The 20,651-nt window shown below is 42.2% G+C and overlaps 1 protein-coding gene and 1 long non-coding RNA gene across 2 annotated transcripts in view; both read left to right on the forward strand.

Annotated features, from left to right (window-relative positions):
- The window catches only part of LOC147358157 (uncharacterized), a 115,913-nt gene that overhangs the window by 71,355 nt on the left and 23,907 nt on the right, over window positions 1-20,651 (forward strand). The gene's annotated exons all lie outside the window — the stretch shown is intronic.
- Window positions 15,363-16,316, forward strand: LOC147358161 (olfactory receptor 52M1). The gene has a single exon (XM_086340465.1). It carries the CDS (start codon window positions 15,363-15,365, stop codon window positions 16,314-16,316), a length of 954 nt encoding a protein of 317 aa, XP_086196591.1.

Consider the following 20,651-nt stretch of genomic DNA (forward strand, 5'->3'; position numbering starts at 1 on the left):
CATAGTGTTCCTATAACATGAGCAAACATGATTTTGTTGTTTTGTTTGTTTGTTTTTTAGTAAACCACTTAGATTTGGGAGTTGTTTCATCACATAACCCAGGGAAAACTGACTGATGGAGTTGTGAGCTCTTGTTGCATTCCATCTCATAACAGTTCAAGACCAAATATTTAAAGAAAAGAAAATGCATTATTTTTTCTTCTATTATATCCTAAAATTGATACCACTTCTATTTATCTTTCTGCTTTGGTTTCTTATAATTGAACACTCCTTCAGTCAGTTCTTTGTAAAAGAATCTCATACCCAGTTTTCATGAAGGTCTCTTATACAACCATGTTCTTTTTTATTGTGATCTTTTTCTTCAGTAATAAGTTTCTTCAATTCTAAAAGCTAAGAAACCTGATAGTCTCTGAAAAAGCATTTCCAGGCCCATGTCATGTCGCAGCTTGCATCGTAGGCACACATGAAGAATGATGGTCTCAAGGATCTGAGTCAGCTACCCTGTCACAGTTTGATTACACTAGACTGCTTCCATCATGCAAGTGGGGAGCCAGTGTTTTGTTATTGAATAGACATTCAGGATATGGTTTTTCCTTCTCTGTATGCAATGCTTCCTCCAAACTTGTGTGAAAGTTGCTCATTCATGTTCAACTCTTTGCGACCCCATGGACTGCAGCCTGCCAAGGTCCTCTCTCCATGGAATTCTTCAGGCCAGAATACTGGAGTGGGTAGCCATTCCCTTCTCCAGGGGATCTTCCCAACCTAGGGATCAAACCCAGGTCTCCAGCATTGCAGACAGATTCTTTAGCAGCTGAGCTATCAGAGAAGCCCTCTTCTGAACTTATCTATGGATTTATAGAATGCCTTATCCACCATTATGATATTGCATTGCTTCTGGTAAGAATTCAGTTCATAGATGACATTAATGGTCCCATGTTCATGGAATTCACTAATGTTAATCATGTTTCCCTTCACCCTGAAGCAGCTAAATTTATAGGACAGTGGCATGGCCTTTTGAAGATAGATACAGTACCAACTAGGTAGCAATACCTTGCAGGGCTTCAGAAGGTTCTCCAAAAGGCTCTATATGCTCTGAGTCAGCATCTGATATATAGTATTAATACTACTTTTTTCCCCATAGTCAGGATTCACAGGTCTAGGAATCAAGGGGCAAAGTGGGAGTGACACTATTTCCCCTAGTGAACTATGAGCAAAATGTTTGCTCTTTCCATAGTCTTGGCCTTGACCTAGAAGTCTTAGGAAATGATGCTTCTACTAGGACACACAATGATTCCATTGAACTGAAAGTTAAGACCACTACCTGGTCACTTTGAGCCCACATCTGAATCAGAAGGCAAAGTAGGGAATTACTGTGTGAACTGGGGTGATTGATCATTACTATCAAGGTGTAAATGGTCTATTACTCTACAATGCAAGTAAGGAAGAATTTATTCTGGATATGCAGGAGATTCCTTAGGGTATCTCTTGGTATTACCATGCCCTGTGATTAAGGTCAAGGGAAAACTTGCCAAATAGCTTCAGTCATGTCCAACTCTTTGCAACCCATGGACGGTAGGCACCCAGGCTCCTCTGTCCATGGAATTCTCCAGGCAAGAATACTGGAGTGTGTAGCCATGCCCTCCCCTCCAGGGGAATCTTCCCAACCCAGGGATCAAACCCATGTCTCCTGCGGCTCCTGCATTACAGGCAGATTCTTTATCACTGAACCACTGGGGAAGCCCCCCAATAGAAAACAGTAATAACTCAATTCAGGCAGGACTACTAATGGACCATATTCTACAGTAATAAAGTTTGATTATTCTACTAAGTAAAGAACCATGAAAAGCTGAGGTGCATGCTGAAGGCAGTTAATATGGAATGAATAGTGGAAGGAGGTAGTTAGAAATAATACCAGCTAAAAGCACCCCATGATGCTAATCAATTTAGGGGAAGGGCCAAAGAATCAAAGCTTTTGAATTGTGGTGCTAGAGAAGACTCTTGAGAGTCCCTTGGATTGCAAGGAGATCCTACCAGTGAATCCTTAAGGAAATCAACCCTGAATATTCATTGGAAGGACTGGTGCTGAAGCTCCAATACTTTGGCCACCTGAGGCAAAGAATAAACTTATTGGAAAAGACCCTGATGCTGAGAAAGATTGAAGGCAGGAGGAGAAGGGGGTGGCAGAGGATGAGGTGCACCACCAGCTCAATGGACATGAATTAGAGCAAACTCCAGAAGATAGTGGAGGACAGAGGAGTCTGGCATGCTACAATCAATCCATGGGATCACAAAGACTAGGATGCAACTAAGTGATTGAACAACAACGGAACAAAGGAACTACTGAAACAGAGGTATAGTGTCAAAGAACTGTTACTTTGTGGATCAGTACCAGCTTACTAGAGAATCTTTACTAAAATGCATTGTGAGAATAACCAGTTTGGGGTATGTGTCTTTGGATATGAGTGCTACAGAGTGGAAGCACATGTTTGTGTTGATAACATGCACGCTAAGTCATTTCATTCGTGTCTGACTCTGAGAGACCCTATGGACTGCAGCCCACCAGGTTCCTCTGTCCGTGGGATTTCTTCAGGCAAGAATACTGGAGTGGGTTGCCATACTCTCCCTCCAGGCGATTTTCCTGACCCAGAAATCGAACCCGCATCTCCTGCTTCCCTTGCATTGCAGGTGGATTCTTCAATGCTGAGCTACCAGGGAAGTCCCTTGTGTAACTTTACTACTACAAAATTAATGGTTTGAGAAACCTTATCAGGTTTCTTCTCTCAGCTCCCCTGTATGGGTTTTGATTGATACCAAAACATTAAAGTAATTTAGAAAATGGGGAAAAACAAAAGAGAGTGTCAAGGAACTCTTACAGAGTGACAGTTTACATGGTTGAGAAACAGAATAAAGTGGGCAATGATGGAGTTAAAACAAAGGTGCTATAAAAGTAATTAGCCTCCAATTAAAATAAATAAATTTAAATTAAAAAAATAAATAAATAAAACAAAACACACACACACAAAAAAAAAAACACAAAGGTGCTGATGCAGCACTATCAGAAATTGGAATAGACCAATGGAACCCTCTCCTCTATTTTTCCCCTAACATTAAAGGGCCCCAAGCAAATTTACCCCAGTTTGAAAAATTTAAATTGTTGGAAGGCAAAGAGTATAATGAAATGACCAGGAAATGCAAGGGACAATGATTACTCAGATTAATCAAGGCACAAATTTGAAGTCAACCAGGACCTTGTGGGGACTTTCCACATACAAGCTTGTCTGTGTTCCCTGCTTGTTTTTATTAAAAAAAAAAAAAAAAAAAAAAAAAAAAACCTTTAGTCTGTGTGTTAGTCGCTCAGTTGTATTCAACTCTTTTGCAACCCTATGGACGGTAGCCTGCCAGGCTCCTCCGTCCATGGGATTCTCCAGGCAAGGATACTGGAGCAGGTTGCCTCTTACAGGGGATCTTCCCCACCCAGGGATTGAACCCTCATCTCTTAAATCTTCTGCATTGGCAGGCAGATTCTGTACCATTAGCACCATCTGAGAAGCCCAATTAGTTTCCTAGACCCTCTGAATTCCAAAGAGCAAACTTGACTAGTTATTAGAGAAGTGAGGAAATACAGAAATAAAGCACAGTCAAGCAAGAAAAGTAATAGTTTGAATAACACTTCAACCATAAAACAGTCACAAGACTCCTAGTTTCTCCCCAAAGGATATAGCTAACAATCTGGTACATATATCTGAGTCCTGGAGAAGGAAATGGCAACCCACTCAAGTATTCCTGCCTGGCTAATTCCATGGACAGAGGAGCCTGGTGGGCTACAGTCCATGGGGTGGCAAAGAGCCAGACACAACTGTGCAATTAACACATACACATACTTGAGTCATTTTTTACAGAAACCAGGACCCCACCAAATAGAAACTGCTGACCAGGGTCACAGAGACCCAGTCAATCTGAAGCAAGAAGAGTGATGACCAAAATACCATGAATATTTTTTGCTTATGATCCAACTAATCAGAAGAACCCATAAGCTGATCATGAACTTAAGACCCTTTACCTTTACTTTCAGTCTTTAAAACCCCTTTCCTGAAAGCCATCGGAAAGATTGGGGTCTTTGAGCATTAGCTGGTTATTCTCCTTGCTCAGTGCTCTACAAATAAGCACTGTGATTTTCTTCATCACAACCCTGTGTCAGTAGATTAGCTTTGCTGTGTGTCAGGTGAGTGAAACTGGTTTGGCAACCATTTTGGTGATGACAAAGGCACTACCATCCTGAGTGGGCATTTGCCCATGCCACATTGGCACTGACTAGTGGCGGCTCTCAGGTTCTGTACAGAAGATGCATAAGGACCTTTGTCTCATGAACAATCCCAAGTGCTTGGGGCCATTGACATCATTGGCTGATGCTGCTTTTGACCTTGTGATCAAGGAAATTAGCCACTTGCTTGTTCAGATGCATCTGGTAAGTATCAGAGCTCATATGCACTTGCTCTGCATGTGATATTTTTTCTCTTAGTCATTTAGCTCTGTCTATGATGGGGTATTGATTTGGGTGGGATTATTCCCTACTGCACTATGGAATCAACCCTGAGAGACCTCCTTGTAATTGCTGACTTACTATTTGACAGCACCAGCTGTGAACAGCTAACACTGGGTAACTCAGAGCTCTGTCCCATTTTGTAGCTGTCTAGGGTCCATCTAGTCAAGGCTATGGTTTTTCCAGTGGTCATGTATGGATGCGAGAGTTGGACTGTGAAGAAAGCTGAGCGCCAAAGAATTGATGCTTTTGAACTGTGGTGTTGGAGAAGACTCTTGAGAGTCCCTTGGACTGCAAGGAGATCCAACCAGTCTATTCTGAAGGAAATCAGCCCTGGGATTTCTTTGGAAGGAATGATGCTAAAGCTGAAACTCCAGTACTTTGGCCACCTCATGCAAAGAGTTGACTCATTGGAAAAGACTCTGATGCTGGGAGGGATTGGGGGCAGGAGGAGAAGGGGACAACAGAGGATGAGATGGCTGGATGGCATCACTGACTCGATGGACGTGAGTCTGAGTGAACTCCGGGAGTTGGTGATGGACAGGGAGGCCTGGAGTGCTGAGATTCATGGGGTTGCAAAGAGTCGGACACGACTGAGCAACTGAACTGAACTGAACTGAGCATGTATTTTCGGAGAAGGCAATGGCACCCCACTCCAGTACTCCTGCCTGGAAAATCCCACGGACAGAGGAGCCTGGAAAACTGCAGTCCATGGGGTCGCTGAGGGTCAGACACAACTGAGCAACTTCGCTTTCACTTTTCACTTTCATGCATTGGAGAAGGAAATGGCAACCCACTCCAGTGTTCTTGCCTGGAGAATCCCAGGGATGGGGGAGCCTGGTGGGCTGCCATCTATGGGGTCGCACAGAGTCGGACACGACTGAAGCAACATAGCAGCAGCAGGGTGTATTTTGAAGAGTTGGGAATTTTAGTTATGTACCCATGAAAAGAAATAAACTAATGTTCTCTTCAAACATTGCTTTTCCTCAGTGCTCCTTAGGATCTGGAGAACAATGGCCCCCTAATGTCTAACTTGTAATACCTTCTACTAGAACTGTTTTGTTTTGTGAAAGAGGATAAAAATGGAGTGAAGTTCCTTATGTATAAACTTTTATGATGTATCAAAGGGAGACCTCAGAAAATGTAACATGCCCAGAATTATGATACAAAAGAAATTCCCTCCAATAAGCAAATATTAAAGTTGTATCCAATTTTCAGGAATTTAAGTGATGAACCAATTGAACAAAAAATGTTCCTACAGCACTGCCATGGCTTCCCAGGTGGCTCAGTGGTAAAGAATCCACCTGCAATGCAAGAGATGTGGGTTTGATCCCTGGGTGGGAAAGATCCCCTGGAAAAGGAAATGGCAACCCACTCCAGTATTTCTTGCCTAGAAAATCCAATGGACAGAGGAGCCTGGTGGGCTATATAGTCTATTGTGTCATAGAAGAGCTGGACATGACTTAGCAAACATGGAGGGAAGAATGGGAAAAAGCAGGGCCTGGGGAACTTGATAGCAACTGAGACACCCCCACCAGCTTTGGTGGGAGCTGGAGGAGGAGGAAACCACTTGTGGGAAAAAAGGACAGTCTTTCCCTCCTGTACCTGACAGGGTACCCACTGGCCAGGGAGCCACTCTTGTTCAGACAGAACAGTTCCTGCTGAGACAGATTGCCACCGTAAGAATAAATGCCCAAGATCAGGCAGCAAGATTTGTGTGGATATGCTCTATTACCAACACCCTCACCCCCAACACTGTATTTTTACTCTCGTTTTTCACATCAGACTTGTTCAACTAGAAAAATATGCCAAGTTATTGAATGACCTTAAAGTATAGAAAACTTCTTCTCCATCTCTGCGACCCACAACTCAAGTTGGGCTGATGTTCAAAGTGTACTAACTACCCTGTTGACCAAAGAAGAGAGGAGGATGGTGCTAGAAAAAGCCTAGAAGAGGCAGAGACACTGCATGTTGCTGCCTGGGAATGAAATTCCCACCACAGATCCAGTGTAAGACATAAATGACCTAGATTCTATGTCCTAGAAGAGAAAGCTTTAACTAAGAATTAAAGAGAGGGAATCTTGGTGGGGCTCTGAAAAGGAGTGCCAAAGAAGTTTTCATAAGGTGGAAGGAGTGTGTCCAAAGCCACCAGAAAATCCCTCAGATTTGAGAGAATATTGCAGGACTTCCCAGGTGGCACAGCAGTTAAGAATTCACTTGCCAATGCAGGAGATGCAAGAAACATGGGTTTGATCCCTGAGTGGGGAAGATCCCCTGGAGGAGGAAATGGCAGCTCACTCCAGTACTCCTGCCTGGACAATCCCATGAACAGAGGAGCCTGGGGGCGGCGAGGCAGGGGGTTGGCTACAGTCCATGGGGTTGCAAAGAGTCAGATATGACTGAGGACACACAAGGCATACTGCAATATGCAGGTCTAGGTCAAGATAATCTGAGAAATTTCAAATTAGTTCACCAGATCCTTTGTGGCTCAGAGGAACTCCAGATATACAGGAAAAGTTGAAGAGACAAGTTGTTTTTGATTTCCAAATCTTTTTTTAAAAGACAACCCACAGAATGGGAGAAATTTGCAAACTATGCAACTAACAAAGGATTAGTCTCCAAAATTTACAAACAGCTCATGAAGTTTAATATCAATAAAACAACCCAATCAGAAAATGAGAAGATGATCTAAATAGATATTTCTCTAAAGAAAACATACAGACAGCCAACCAGAACATGGAAAGGTATTTAACATCGCTAATCATTAGAGAAATGCAAATCAAAACTACAGTGAATAAACAACAGCACTGCTAATGTTGCAAGGAGGGAAATGCAGGGGCTAGGGAACTTGATAGCAACTGACCCACCCCTACCAACTCAGGTGGGAGCTGAAGGAGGAAAAACCACTGGAGCGAAAGAACGGTCTCTTCCTCTGTACCTGACAGGGAACCCACTTTGGCCAGGGAGCCACTCTTATGCAAGCAGAACAATTTCCACTGATGCAGATTCCCACACCAGTTAGAATGGTCCTCATTAAGAATGGTCCTCATTAAAAAGTCTACAAACAATCCTGGAGAGGGTGTGAAGAAAAGAGAACCCTCCTACACTGTTGATGGGAATACAACTTTGTACAGTCACTATGGAGAACAGTATAGAGGTTCCTTTAAAAAAAATAGAGCTACCATATGATCCAGAAATCACACTCCCAAGGCATATATCCAGAGAAAAACACAGTTCAAAAGGATACATATACCACAATGTTCATTGCAGCACTGTTTACCATAGCCAACACATGGAAGCATCTTAAATGTCCATCGACAGAGGAATGGATAATGATGTGATACGTGTACAAAATGGGTTATTACTCAGCCATTAAAAAGAATGAAATAATTTCATTTGCAGCAACATGGATGGACCTGGAGATTACTGTATTAAGTGAAATCAGAAAGATAAAATATTATATTGCCTATATATGGAATCTGAAAAAGTGATACAAATGAATTTACAGGGTAGAAGGACTCACATACTTAGAGAATGAACTTATGGTTACCAGGGGAGAAACACTGGGGGGAAGGAGTAGATTGAGAGTTTGAGATTGATATGTATATACTACTGTATTTAAAGTAGATTACAAATAAAGACCTACTGTGTAGCACAGGGGATGCTCCTCAATATTCTTTAATATCCTAAAGTGCAAGAGAATCTGAAAAATACATATACATATAACTGAATCACTTTGCTGTACATCTGAAACTAACAGTTAATCAACTATGTTCCAATATAAAATACAAATTTAAAAAGATATTTAGTGACAAACAATGTTTTCCTTTGTTTTGTAGAGTCCAGTCTGCTATTAGTATCTCATCCTTGACCCACAATGCCCTGTCCTAGACAGTGTGAGAATGAGCACAGATAATGTTTGCTTCCAAAGCTGATTACAAATCTGATTTAATATATTTAAGATATAGACTATGGAGAAAGTTAATCTCTAATGCTCTTCTGCACCTCTTCATCATTTGAGAAAGTTTTTGTTTTGTTTTGTTTTGTTTTGCCTCATAGGTAAAACAATCTATTTTATGCTGATACAAGCTTATCTTCATTCCCCAAAGACATCACCCTTTTACTTCTCCTCTGCTGACAAGGATGCTGGTATTGCTACTGCCAAAAGTTCAGTCCCTTGCAGAGTTGCTGTAGGGAATATGCCCGCCTTGATGAGTTTCTTCCTTGCCTCTGCATCAAAAATCATCTTTATCTCATATCAGTGGCTTTCAGCATCTCCTGTCCGGCAGGCGATAGTGCCATCAGACATTTTCACAATATGCTTTACAGAAGAAGAAAATGGAGTAATACATTTTAGATACTAAAAAAAATAAACATGAATGAAGGATGATTAATTTTGGTACAGCCAATCTGATTTTAAATATAAAAGCTGCAGACAAACTACTATTAACTGATAAAAACTCAGGGGATCTTGTTACAATGGACAAATTTTACTAAACAGACATGCATAGCATTAAGTAGTTTTTTACCTTTAAATCTAAGAAGGGTCATTGCCAGGGGTTGGGCTTGGGAAAAATGAGGGTACAAATTTTCAATTATAAGATGAATAAGTTCTGGGGATCATATGTACACCTTTGTGCCTATAGTTAAAAATATTGAATTGTACACTTAAAATTTGCTAATAAAATAGATTTTAAGTGCCCTCAGCACAAAAAAAGGTAACTATGTGAGATAATGGACATGTTTATTGACTTGATTGTGGTAATCATTTCACAATATACATGTATGTCAAATCATCACATTGTACACCTAAAAACTCACATGTACTTAAATGTATATAATCTTTGTCATTCATATCTCAATAAAACTGGAAAAAATAAAAAACAGAAAAACTAAGCAAGGTTAATTACCAAAACATAAAAAAGTTTATTCTAGTTTAATTGAGAAAGATTGTCTTGAGTTGGTCTATAAAATCTATTATAGGGAGAAACCTTACTTTAAGCTTTAATATGACTTAATTCAAATGCATTGACTTAGTGAATAGTTATTTCTAAACACCATGTGGAAATCATGTACAACATAGGTCACCTATTTTTTTTCAATTCACAAATTACTTGGTTTATTATACACAATTAGCACACAGTACAAATTAGTTAAAGTGGAGAAAATAGAAAAGGAGGGCAAAGAACCACTCCCAGGAGAAGTCCAGGAAGGAGGCATCTTAGCATGAACATTGTCTCTGGCCCAACAAGAGGTCTCCCAACAGGTGTGAGTGGGCATTGCCTTCTGCTCCCATACAGCACTCAGCAGTGCGGGATCAGGTTCCCCAGCAAAGAGCCTTCAAGTCATAGATCACCTATTAAACTCCAAAGGCAGGGCTCAACTGGGCAGGGGATTACTGAACCAAAGTTTCAAAAGCTAGATATGAACCTGTATGGAATGAAATTTCTCCCTTTACTGGGTTGAGTGTATAACCTGTGCACAGGTTTGGAAGACATACTATATATCAAAGCAACTACAAACAGTTTTATATTGAAAGTCAAGTTTAAGGAGAGGGTGGGGAGCAAGTTTCTAGAAGTCTCTAGCTTTTCCTCAGGTTCCAGAGAAGTAGAATCCTCTAAAGAGTAAAAATTAGGTTCTTTCTGTGTTGATTCTACTTGAATGCCCCTGCCATCATCATATTGGCTCCCGATCTAAAGGAGGCAGTTAAGGATGTCTCTCCCAGGTTTAAACCTCCCAGGGTAAAACAAAAAGAAACAGTGATGGTAATAACAATGCTATTTAAGTACCTGGTGTAATTGTTTCCTTACTAGCCCCTTTATATACAGTATCTCAATTATAACAATTGATACTTTATAGTACTACAAGTTCAGTTCAGTTCAGTCGCTCAGTCGTGTCCGACTCTGCAACCCCATGAATCTCAGCATGCCAGGCCTCCCTGTCCATCACCAACTCCCGGAGTTCACTCAGACTCACATCCATCGAGTCAGTGATGCCATCCAGCCATCTCATCCTCTGTCATCCCCTTCTCCTTCTGCCCCCAGTCCCTCCCAGCATCAGTCTTTTCCAATGAGTCAACTCTTCGCATGAGGTGGCCAAAGTACTGGAGTTTCAGCTTTAGCATCATTCCTTCCAAAGAAATCCCAGGGCTGATCTCCTTCAGAATGGACTGGTTGGATCTCCTTGCAGGCCAAGGGACTCTCAAGAGTCTTCTCCAACACCACAGTTCAAAAGCATCAATTCTTCGGCACTCAGCTTTCTTCGCAGGCCAACTCTCATAGGTATTATTCCCACTTTAGGCTCAAGGAAGTGAAGCAACATGTTTAAGTTTACACAGTGGGTATATCACCAAGCTGGCTTGAAAATTCAAACCACTGGAGCTTCAAAGGCCAGATTTTGTAACATGTCCCAAAGCATGATACCCCACAACCTATGAGAAGCCCATGAGGACAAAGAAGGAAATAAGCCAAACTGAGAAATCATGTTTTCTTCTTCCTAAGAAACAGGATTTTAGATTGGGAAGTCTAGGTTCAGAAAGATGTAAAGGCCATGCATGGCTCCATTCAAGCCCCCGGGGTCCTTCCCTCATACTGTAAAAAGAGTGAGGGGTGAAGGCTGCAGTACCTCATCTGTAGGTAATAGCCATTTGTCTGTCTTGAGGTTAATTCAGGACTCTACCACCACTTCAAGGGCTGGAAGGATGCCAAACTTCCTTAGAGAGTGACAGGCAGACTGAGTTCTAATCCCAAGAAGATTCTTATCCCTCCTCCAGAAAGGCTTTTCTGATTTCTAAGTGGTGTCCTTAGACGAGCTGTGGATTCCAGGGAGGCCCTACAAGTGCTACCACAAGTAGCACTTGAACCCTAGAGATCATGACTCAATTCAGAAGTCTGTCCTCCGTAGGCTTAAGATCTCTCTGGACCCCTGATATGTGGTGTAGATAGCTCTGTGTCTAAATATAGAAATCTGTCTATCCTTCTGGGACAAAGCCTGCTATTTTCCTTCTCCACTGACACAGTGGGAAGGTTACAAGTGGAATTCCCTTGACCCCTGATCAGAATGCTTGTAAGTGCCAGGCCTCAGAGGCACTTGCAGAGCCCCAGGCTCTTGCTGACACTACCTATCCCAGGTAAGATCCTCTTACAAGGAAAATCTAGGAAAGGAGTAAAAAGGATTAGTAAGCATTCCCAGCCTTTAAGGAAGAACAGGCTTGGGAGCCTTGGGCATCCAACTTTAGATCATGCTCCTGTATAAGTCTCCAAGACCCAGAGGGAAGGAATTCTCATGAAAGGGGACTTAGAAAGGATAGAGTCCACAGAGTTATGTGCAAGGAGACTGAAGAAGACTCTAGTTTACTAGCCAGTACAAGACCCTGAAAATACCTCCAGGTGCTTTAAAAAGGCACAATATATTTTGTTCTCCTTTAACATAGCCAGGCACTATGCTAGTGTAAGAATTACAACAGAGAATGAGAATAGACATGCTCCCTACTCTCATAGAACTGATATTCTGTCCAGGGAAACAGGCAGGTAAGCAGGCAATCTGGAATACTGTGTGTGCAGCACAAAGACAGGCCTCTTAGGCTGATACCTAAGTGTGCTGTGTATAAGTATTAACCAGGAGATGAAGATGAGTATGCTATTCTAAAACCAGGACAGAACAATCAGTAATTATTAGAAGTGAAAGAACATGACACATTTGGAGATAGAAAAATTCAGCCATGTAGAAAGGTAGTGAGCAGGATGAGAATGCTAAGTGTTGTGGTTTGTGTTCACAGTATTTGGATGTAGCTCAGGTGGGAGCTGTCCAGCTGTGATCTCTTATACTCACAGCCCCACTAAACAGGAGCTGCAGTAGCTGTCTGTGGTATTTAAGGACTAAGGGCTGCCCTTCAGACTAAAGAAACATAAGTGGAGTGTTAGGGTCTTAGGGTCAGGATAAAGATCAGCAAAGTTAACCCCAAGGCTCAGCCCATCTCCATCCAGCAGGTGAAACATATCCCACCCCTGCCCTTGCCCAGGCACCAGTACCCTTTTCAGTTTCATGGTATTTCTGGAGATTAATAGAAGAAGGAAGAGATGAAATGGAGGTGGAACCTCTGTCAGGAAAACAGCTCTATGTTGTCAGGTATGAGGAAGGAAAGAGATAAATCAAATCCAGGGCTTGAGTCCAATTCATAGGACTAAGGATATTTGGCTTGATCTAAGGAGGTCTGGGATATAGAAGAGCCCTGCCTACTTTTGAGAGAAAACAAGTTCTTATGCCCATAATTCACTGTATAGATTTAGTCTCTTATGTAATTTGATCTGTGAGATCCTCCTACAACACTTCTTTTCTGCCCAAACCTACAAAGGAACAGTGGTGTGACTCCCAGGGTGTGACTCAGTAGTGATAGGACTCATAATATCAGAAGTGGGAGACAGACTCTGGGATAGCTTCCCCACTAACACAGGAGGAAGTTAATCACCGTAAGGAAGACAAACGTCAGAACAGAAGACAAGTTTACTTGGTGAGTATCACTCATTTTTCCATTTAAAGACTCTCCCTTTTCTAGAAGGAAGCAATATTTCTTAACATGATTATACTTTATTTGCAACATCCAGTTATGAAAGCCAGTAAATTAGGAGGTATGGGTGAAGGAGACAAGTCTACTTTATTGTAAATCTAGAAATCATGGTCAAGATAACTTAGCCCTTGACGACCATGAGATTATAGCTCTTTTGCCTTTGGAGCTAGTTCCGTGAAGCTGTCCAATTTCAGATATGTCCTAATGAGGAAGCAGGCAGCTTTGAGATGACCCTGGTGAAGACTGTACACTATTGGGGTCTGGTCTGATATATCCAAAAAACAAGAGGCACAGTCAAGGGAGCAAGTGAAGAGACCATCTACAGAGGCCTGAAAAGGGATAAGAGGACTGACAAGGGATGGTGGAGACCCAAGACTAACCACAGGGAGCAGCATCACTCCACTTAGGCCAACCAGGTTAAGGTAAGATGCAGTTGTCAGAACACAAGTACGTGGGAAGGGGTCACTTTTCAGGAGCTGTGGCCTTTGGTAGAAAGTCACAGCACTGTCAAACATGCCTGGCAGGAAGGGAGATGGGGAGTAAGTTCTTATCTCTAGTCTCATCTTATCTCCTGCCTCACATTGGTGGAGACCACTTAGAAACCAGAGTAGAAAACCACTTAGAGTAGAAACGACTTAGAAAAGCAGTAGTGCATAAATGTCAGCTTCTGGGAACACAGAACAGAATCTGAGGGGACAGATGGAGAACAATCAGCACAATGAAGAAGAAACCAAGACAGGTTCCCTCCAGCCTGGTTTCTAGCCTCGCCCTACCTCCTCACCTCAGTCACAGGCTGGTTCCTGTACACTCTTTTCCTTCCCAGCCCCACTGACCCAGCCTTTTCATCTTTTTCCTTCTACTCTCAACATTTTCTCTATCCTCATTCATAGTCATATCTAGGAGAACCTTGAGATGAGAGAAAGCCCAGCTCACACAGAGGAATTCTGTGGGATAAAGTCACTACAACTGGCTTACATGAGTTGTCACCTTCCCAGCACTTCGGCTACCTAGGGAGAGAAATTCCAACGTTCTTTGAAGTTTATTGAATGCATCTTTGGTTTTACATATTAGTCATAACTGTCCAATAGTTTAGTCTTACTATACCTCAAACACTGCCTTCTCCTTTAATCTTTATGACTTCTCTAGGACATACTACTTAAATTTCCTGTAGAATGAGGTCAACTATATTTAATGAATGGGATAAAGAAATTTACTTCAAGTTCCTATTGCCAAGATCTGAAGTCAGGTGTGGAAAATTCCAAAGCCCAGACTGTTGACTGCTCTGCTATATTCATCCCAACAAGGGTCAAGATACAGAAGACAAACTTTGTTATGTGCTTCTTCCCTTGGCATTCCTCTAGTATACACAGGAACATTCTGGTATGACACATTTGACCCTGAAAGTATATAAAACTATTTTCATATCTTCTTTCTAAATATATATCTCCCCCTTGGCCCATTATTATGGACTCTGAGTAAGGGCATTTCTTTGGCCCAGTGTTCATATAGGTTTCATGCTACCCTGCCCTGAATGCTATCTTTCTCTTTCCTGGGGAGAACCCTCTCCATCTCTGGAATCTTCTTCTAATTCAGCCTCCAAGAAAGTCATAGAGTCCTTGCAGGGATCTACCTTTGGGCAGACACACAAACCGAGGTCCACTCAGCTCTCACCTATCAGAAATCACTCTGTTCTACCCTTTGGAAAGTCTTCACCTGCCCACATCTACCTTGATTTGGCCTGCAGATTAAATACTTCAGCTCATTCAATAGCCAACACTGGCCCCAAGATTAAATTTTGATTTAGAATAGACTCTAGAGAGTCCCAGGGGGCTGTCACTTTATCTTTCAGCATCAATATATCTCTTATCAGTGGAGCCTTCACTCTGAATCTTGCCAATACAATTTTGAGAAATACTTCAGAGAAGACCTACAGAGTTACATAACTAAACAGTCACCTGTCTGCCTTAATTTTTATTGATGCCAGAACAGTACTCCTTGAGTCATACTGCATAAATATACTCTTACATTCCATTTAAATATGTATTTTGTCTTGTGTTTGGTAAACTCATGGACATAACACAGTAATAACCTGCTGTGACATTATTCTGTAACTTCAAAGAAATTTTATAGAATCTTTTATGGTCAGTGAGCCTATTCATTATTATTGGACCTAAGAATATTCTTTCCTTATTTCTGGGGGAAAAAAGCTCTATCATATTTTGGGACAAAAGTGAGAAAGTGCATTTGTAACTAGCCATGCTCACTTTTCATAATGTCTGCTTAGCACCCAGTTCCTTCCAGCTGACTGGAATTCCAGGACTGGAGTCCCTGCATATCTGGCTCTCCATCCCCTTCAGCTCCATGTACCTGGTAGCTGTGGTGGGGAATGCCACCATTCTGGCTGTGGTAAGGGTGGAGCATAGCCTGCACCAGCCCATGTACTTCTTTCTGTGCATGTTGGCTATCATTGACCTGGTTCTGTCTACTTCCACTATGCCCAAACTGCTGGGGATATTCTGGTTTGGGGCTGGTGATATTGGGTTGGATGCCTGCTTCGCTCAGATGTTCCTCATTCACTGCTTTGCCACAGTGGAGTCAGGCATCTTCCTTGCCATGGCTTTTGACCGCTATGTAGCCATCTGCAACCCACTCCATCATACCACAGTGCTCACTCATACCATGGTGGGACGTTTGGGGATGGCTGCCCTCTGCCGGGGTGTCCTCTACATTGGACCCCTGCCTCTGATGATCTGCCTACGGCTGCCTCTTTACAAAACCTGTGTTATCTCCCACTCCTACTGTGAGCACATGGCTGTGGTCACCTTGACATGTGGTGACAGCAGGATCAACAATATCTATGGATTGAGCATTGGCTTTCTGGTCTTGATCCTGGACTCAATGGCCATTACTGCCTCCTATGTGATGATTTTCAGAACCGTGATAGGGCTGTCTACTCCTGAGGCCAGGCTGAAAACCCTGGGGACGTGTGGTTCCCACATCTGTGCTATCCTAATCTTTTATGTTCCCATTGCTGTTTCTTCCCTCATTCACCGATTTGGTCACCAGGTGCCCCCTCCAATCCACACCTTGCTGGCCAACTTCTACCTCCTTATTCCTCCAATCCTCAATCCTATTATCTATGCAGTCTGCACCAAGCAGATCCGGGAAAGGCTTCTCCAAATTCTCAAGACAGAAACTAAGATCAAATGATTGATACTGCTCTTAAATAGGCTCATGGAGAAAGCACTTAAATATGGTGGGCAGTTTCCCATTTGGGAACTCCAGAAAGTCTGAGATGTTGGGTCCTGTGTTCTCTGGGTTTTGTAATTCCAAAGGAATGCTAAAAAAAGAAAGTATAGACTTGTGGTTGCCAAGGGGGAAAGCATGGGAGAGGAATGGAGTAGGAGTTTGGGATTAGTACATGCAAATTATTATGTATAGAAAGATGAACAAGGTCCTACTGCATAGCTTAGGGAACTATATTCAATATTCTCTGATAAACCATAAGGAAAAGTATAAGAATGTGTATACATATGTATAGCTGAATCACTTTTGTACAGAATTTAACACTGTAAATCAAGTATATGTCAATAAATTTTTAAAAGATTGTATAGCTCTCAATTCTCAAGTATAGGTGTTTTTTCTAGTTACGAAAGGATATTTAAGCTAGAGAGATGGCAAAACAATGACATCAGTAACATGAGTAGCAGTTAGTGTTTATTCAGCACTTAATTCTTACAAATACCCAGATATTTTATGAGGTAGGTTGTATTGTTCACATTTTAAACACAGAGCAGACTACTTGCTTTATGAACTATACAGAGCTTGACCTGCCTAGATCAAAATGTCCTGTTTGGAGTTTATAATATATTGTGGTGTTACACAATATTACTTACTGGCTTTAACACTTAAATCCTAAAAACTGGGTCATTTTATCAAAGTGGGCTTAGCTGCAATGAAAGCATTTTCTGATCTAAGCCTTTAACAAATGAGATGCTGTTAAAAGTTGTATTAAAAACAAGAAGCATTCTACAAAAAGACTGACTTGTAGGTCTGTTAGGTATGAGGAATACCACTCATAAAAGAATGGCCTAGAAAAGAAAAATCAGCTCAGAGCAGGGCAATGAGTCTAGAAGATCATGTCTCAGCATTGCCTTCATATCTTCCCCAAGGCTGCTCACCGTGGGGCCTGAAGCATGTGAGGACTCCATGGAAAGGAAATCCTTGCCCTTACCACAGAAACTCTCATTAACCCTGATCCATCTGTAGGATCCCTGATCAAAATATGCTGTTTAGACAGATCACAAAATAAAGGGATGTGTGCTAGCATGTCTAGAAGCAGGCAGAAATTACTATACCTTGCAGGTGAGGAAACTGATGCTCCCAGAAGTGACATAAACCAAGTGAACTTGGGGAGTTTTGAGAAATAAAAAAAAAAAAATCAGGAATTGAGATGTTTGTTTCTAATGTTAAAGCTTTTTGATCCTCCTTTACTTCATTTGGGAAAGAGCTGAAGACCACCTTCCAGCATCAGATGTACATGTGCTCAGTCACTCAGTTATGTCTGACTCTGTGACTCCATGGACTGTAGCCTGCCAGGCTCCTCTGTCCCTGGGATTCTCCAGGTGAGAATACTGGAGTGAGTTGTCATTTTCTTCTCTGGAGGATCTTCCCAACCCAGGGCCTGTGTCTCTTGGGCTTCCTGCATCGGCAAGCAGATTTTTTACCACATGCTTCAATGGTTTTCCAAGGTCAGATGATTGTGCATTTAACATTCCCAACACAACAGCCATTAGCTACAACCATTATTCTCAGAAACTAGAGAACACAGATCACCAAAGCAGTCTCCTCTCAGAGCAACAGAGGGTAGAAGTGGATTCTATCAATATCCAATAACAAACTCCACAATTCCATAAAAGAGGCAAGAAGATGTTGAATATACTAAGCTTCATGTATACAAACTGTCACTGGGCCTGATGGGCCCTGGGTTGGGAAGATCCTCCAGAGAAGAAAATGACAACTCACTCCAGTATTCTCACCTGGAGAATCCCATGGACAGAGGAGCCTGGCAGGCTACAGTCCATGGAGTCACAGAGTCAGACATAACTGAGTGACTGAGCACATTTACATCTGATGCTGGAAGGTGGTCTTCAGCTCTTTCCCAAATGAAGTAAAGGAGGATCAAAAAGGCTAAAAGCTTTAACATTAGAAACAAGGCAATGGCACCCCACTCCAGTACTCTTGCCTGGAAAATCCCATGGACGGAGGAGCCTGGTGGGCTGCAGTCCATGGGGTCGCTAAGAGTCGGACACAACTGAGCAACTTCACTTTCACTTTTCACTTTCATGCATTGGAGAAGGAAATGGCAACCCACTCCAGTGTTCTTGCCTGGAGAATCCCAGGGACGGCAGGGCCTGGTGGGCTGCCGTCTATGGGGTCGCACAGAGTCGGACACGACTGAAGCGACTTAGCAGTAGCAACAGTCAAATGCAAAGAAAAGATCACTTCATGACAATCAGAAAACATGACTTTCAGTTTTCCTTTGGCTTTCCCAATTAATTGGAATAATTCCACTTAATTTGAATAACTGGAGTATTAGCTATCTATTGAGATATCTAGAATGTGTTCTAATTTAGAGTTTGAATTACATTCATATTTCCTCTAGTATCTCTAACTTCCATCCCATCACTCCATCATGGCATTTATTGTTCCTGAGTCTTATGTCTAAGTTTGGAGTCAAATGCTCTTAACTATAAATGAAGCAACCATAAGCAAAGTTCCATTTTACTCATTCCCACCATGGTTGGGGGCCAGGGGAAAATGTTTATGGGGCCAAGTATATGCTCACAGGCTCTCAGGACATTTCTGTGGAACACAAGAAAGGGCAAGACTCAGAACCCAGAACCACCTCAAAGACTAGTTTTAATATATCATCATACCACCAAGTTAACCCCAGGAGAAAAGTTAGAAACATTCTCCTTCAGTACAGAACATTTTATGAGAGTATCCTCAAGGGAGTTAGACAATTTGAACCCAACTTATATCATTCTTCTGGAATTCAGGCTAGGAAGCGTGTTGGTGGCCATTGATGATGATACATAATTATTCTGGGTGTGGATTTGCCTTTCTTGCCAGCAGAGCCTTGGCCAGCACTTCTATTTGAGGACTTCCTGAGTGCGATTCACAGGCAGGACATCCCCCACGACATAATACTCAAAGAATAGACACTTCAGATAAGCAGGATAGGGCTCATGACCATGGGACCTACTGGTAGTATCACATTTCCTCACCAGCCAGAAGCAGCTGGCCTCACAGAATACCAGAGCCATCTTCTTAAAAAACACAGCTAAAAAGCAGTTCAACAGGCAGCACTTCACAGGGCACTTTGCAGAAATAGAGTCCCAACCTTTAGGACACAGCCTCTAATGGTGCTAGCTCCCCAATAGGAAGAATACAGGAGTCTAGGAACAAAGGAGTAGATGCAGAAGTATTCCATGTATCACTCCCAGTGATCCACTAGCAGAGTTTTTCTTCCTTTCCCTGCAAATCTTGGTCCTACAGGATTGGAAGTCCTGGTCCTCAAAAGGTGGTAGACTCTTGCCAAGGGACACAGCAAGGGTTCTACTGAGCTACAAGTTACAGCTTACCATCAGGCTCCACTGGACCCCTATGTCCAGGAAAAAACAGCTGAGAAGGTGAACTAACGTACTGGCAGGAGTAACTGAATTGATGAGAGAGGACTGCTTATATAATGTGTGCCAGGAAAAATTTGTATGTGCAGAAGTCAGGTCATCCCCTGGGGCATTTTGTCATGCTCTCTCACTTAATTGTAACCATGAGTGTACATATGCAATAATCCCCAAATAAGAACCTGAATAAGGTTTCAGCCCCCTCAGGAATGAAGGTTTGGATCACTCTACAGGCAAGCCTTCAAGATTCATAATGTTGACAGCTAAGGGTGAAGGGAATTCCAAATAGGAGAGAATGAGTTAACAGTTGTGGCTCTGAGCAGAATTTTAGAAACTGGGGCTACAGAGTTCATCCGTAGCAAGAAAGGCCTATGGAAACTATGGTGAAACTTCTCCTAAAATCTGAAGTAGATCTGTGCATTGTAAGAATGCATTGCAATGGCCATAAAACAAATGCATTTCAGATTTGACTGCAAGGAGCATATCTGATTGACAACCTCAGTCATTGTGCTCTGGAGTTTATGGCATTGCCTAAGCTCTGGTTATGAGCTGCTTCCAACCATTGAATGAGCACAGCGCTACTAAGGAACAGGTCTATTGTAGTGTGATACTGGATTCCTCATGAGCTCTGTTGGCTCACAATGCAGCTTTGCCAAAGTGGTCTTAGAAATGATAGCTTATGGTGAACGATGTCAGATTCATGATCTCTGAAGAAGATTTAGCTTCGGGACCAGAGACCAGGCTTGATCACTCAGGTCTCTTGTACGGCAAAAGTTATTACAGTGAAAAGAGACAGAGAAAGCTTCTGATATAGACATCAGGAGGTCAACGGAGAGTGCCCCTTGGCATTGGCAGG

Source organism: Bos grunniens, chromosome 15 (assembly GCF_055505025.1).
Source record: "Bos grunniens cultivar Pamir isolate PY7600 chromosome 15, Bosgru_T2T1.0, whole genome shotgun sequence".
NCBI lineage: Eukaryota > Metazoa > Chordata > Mammalia > Artiodactyla > Bovidae > Bos > Bos grunniens.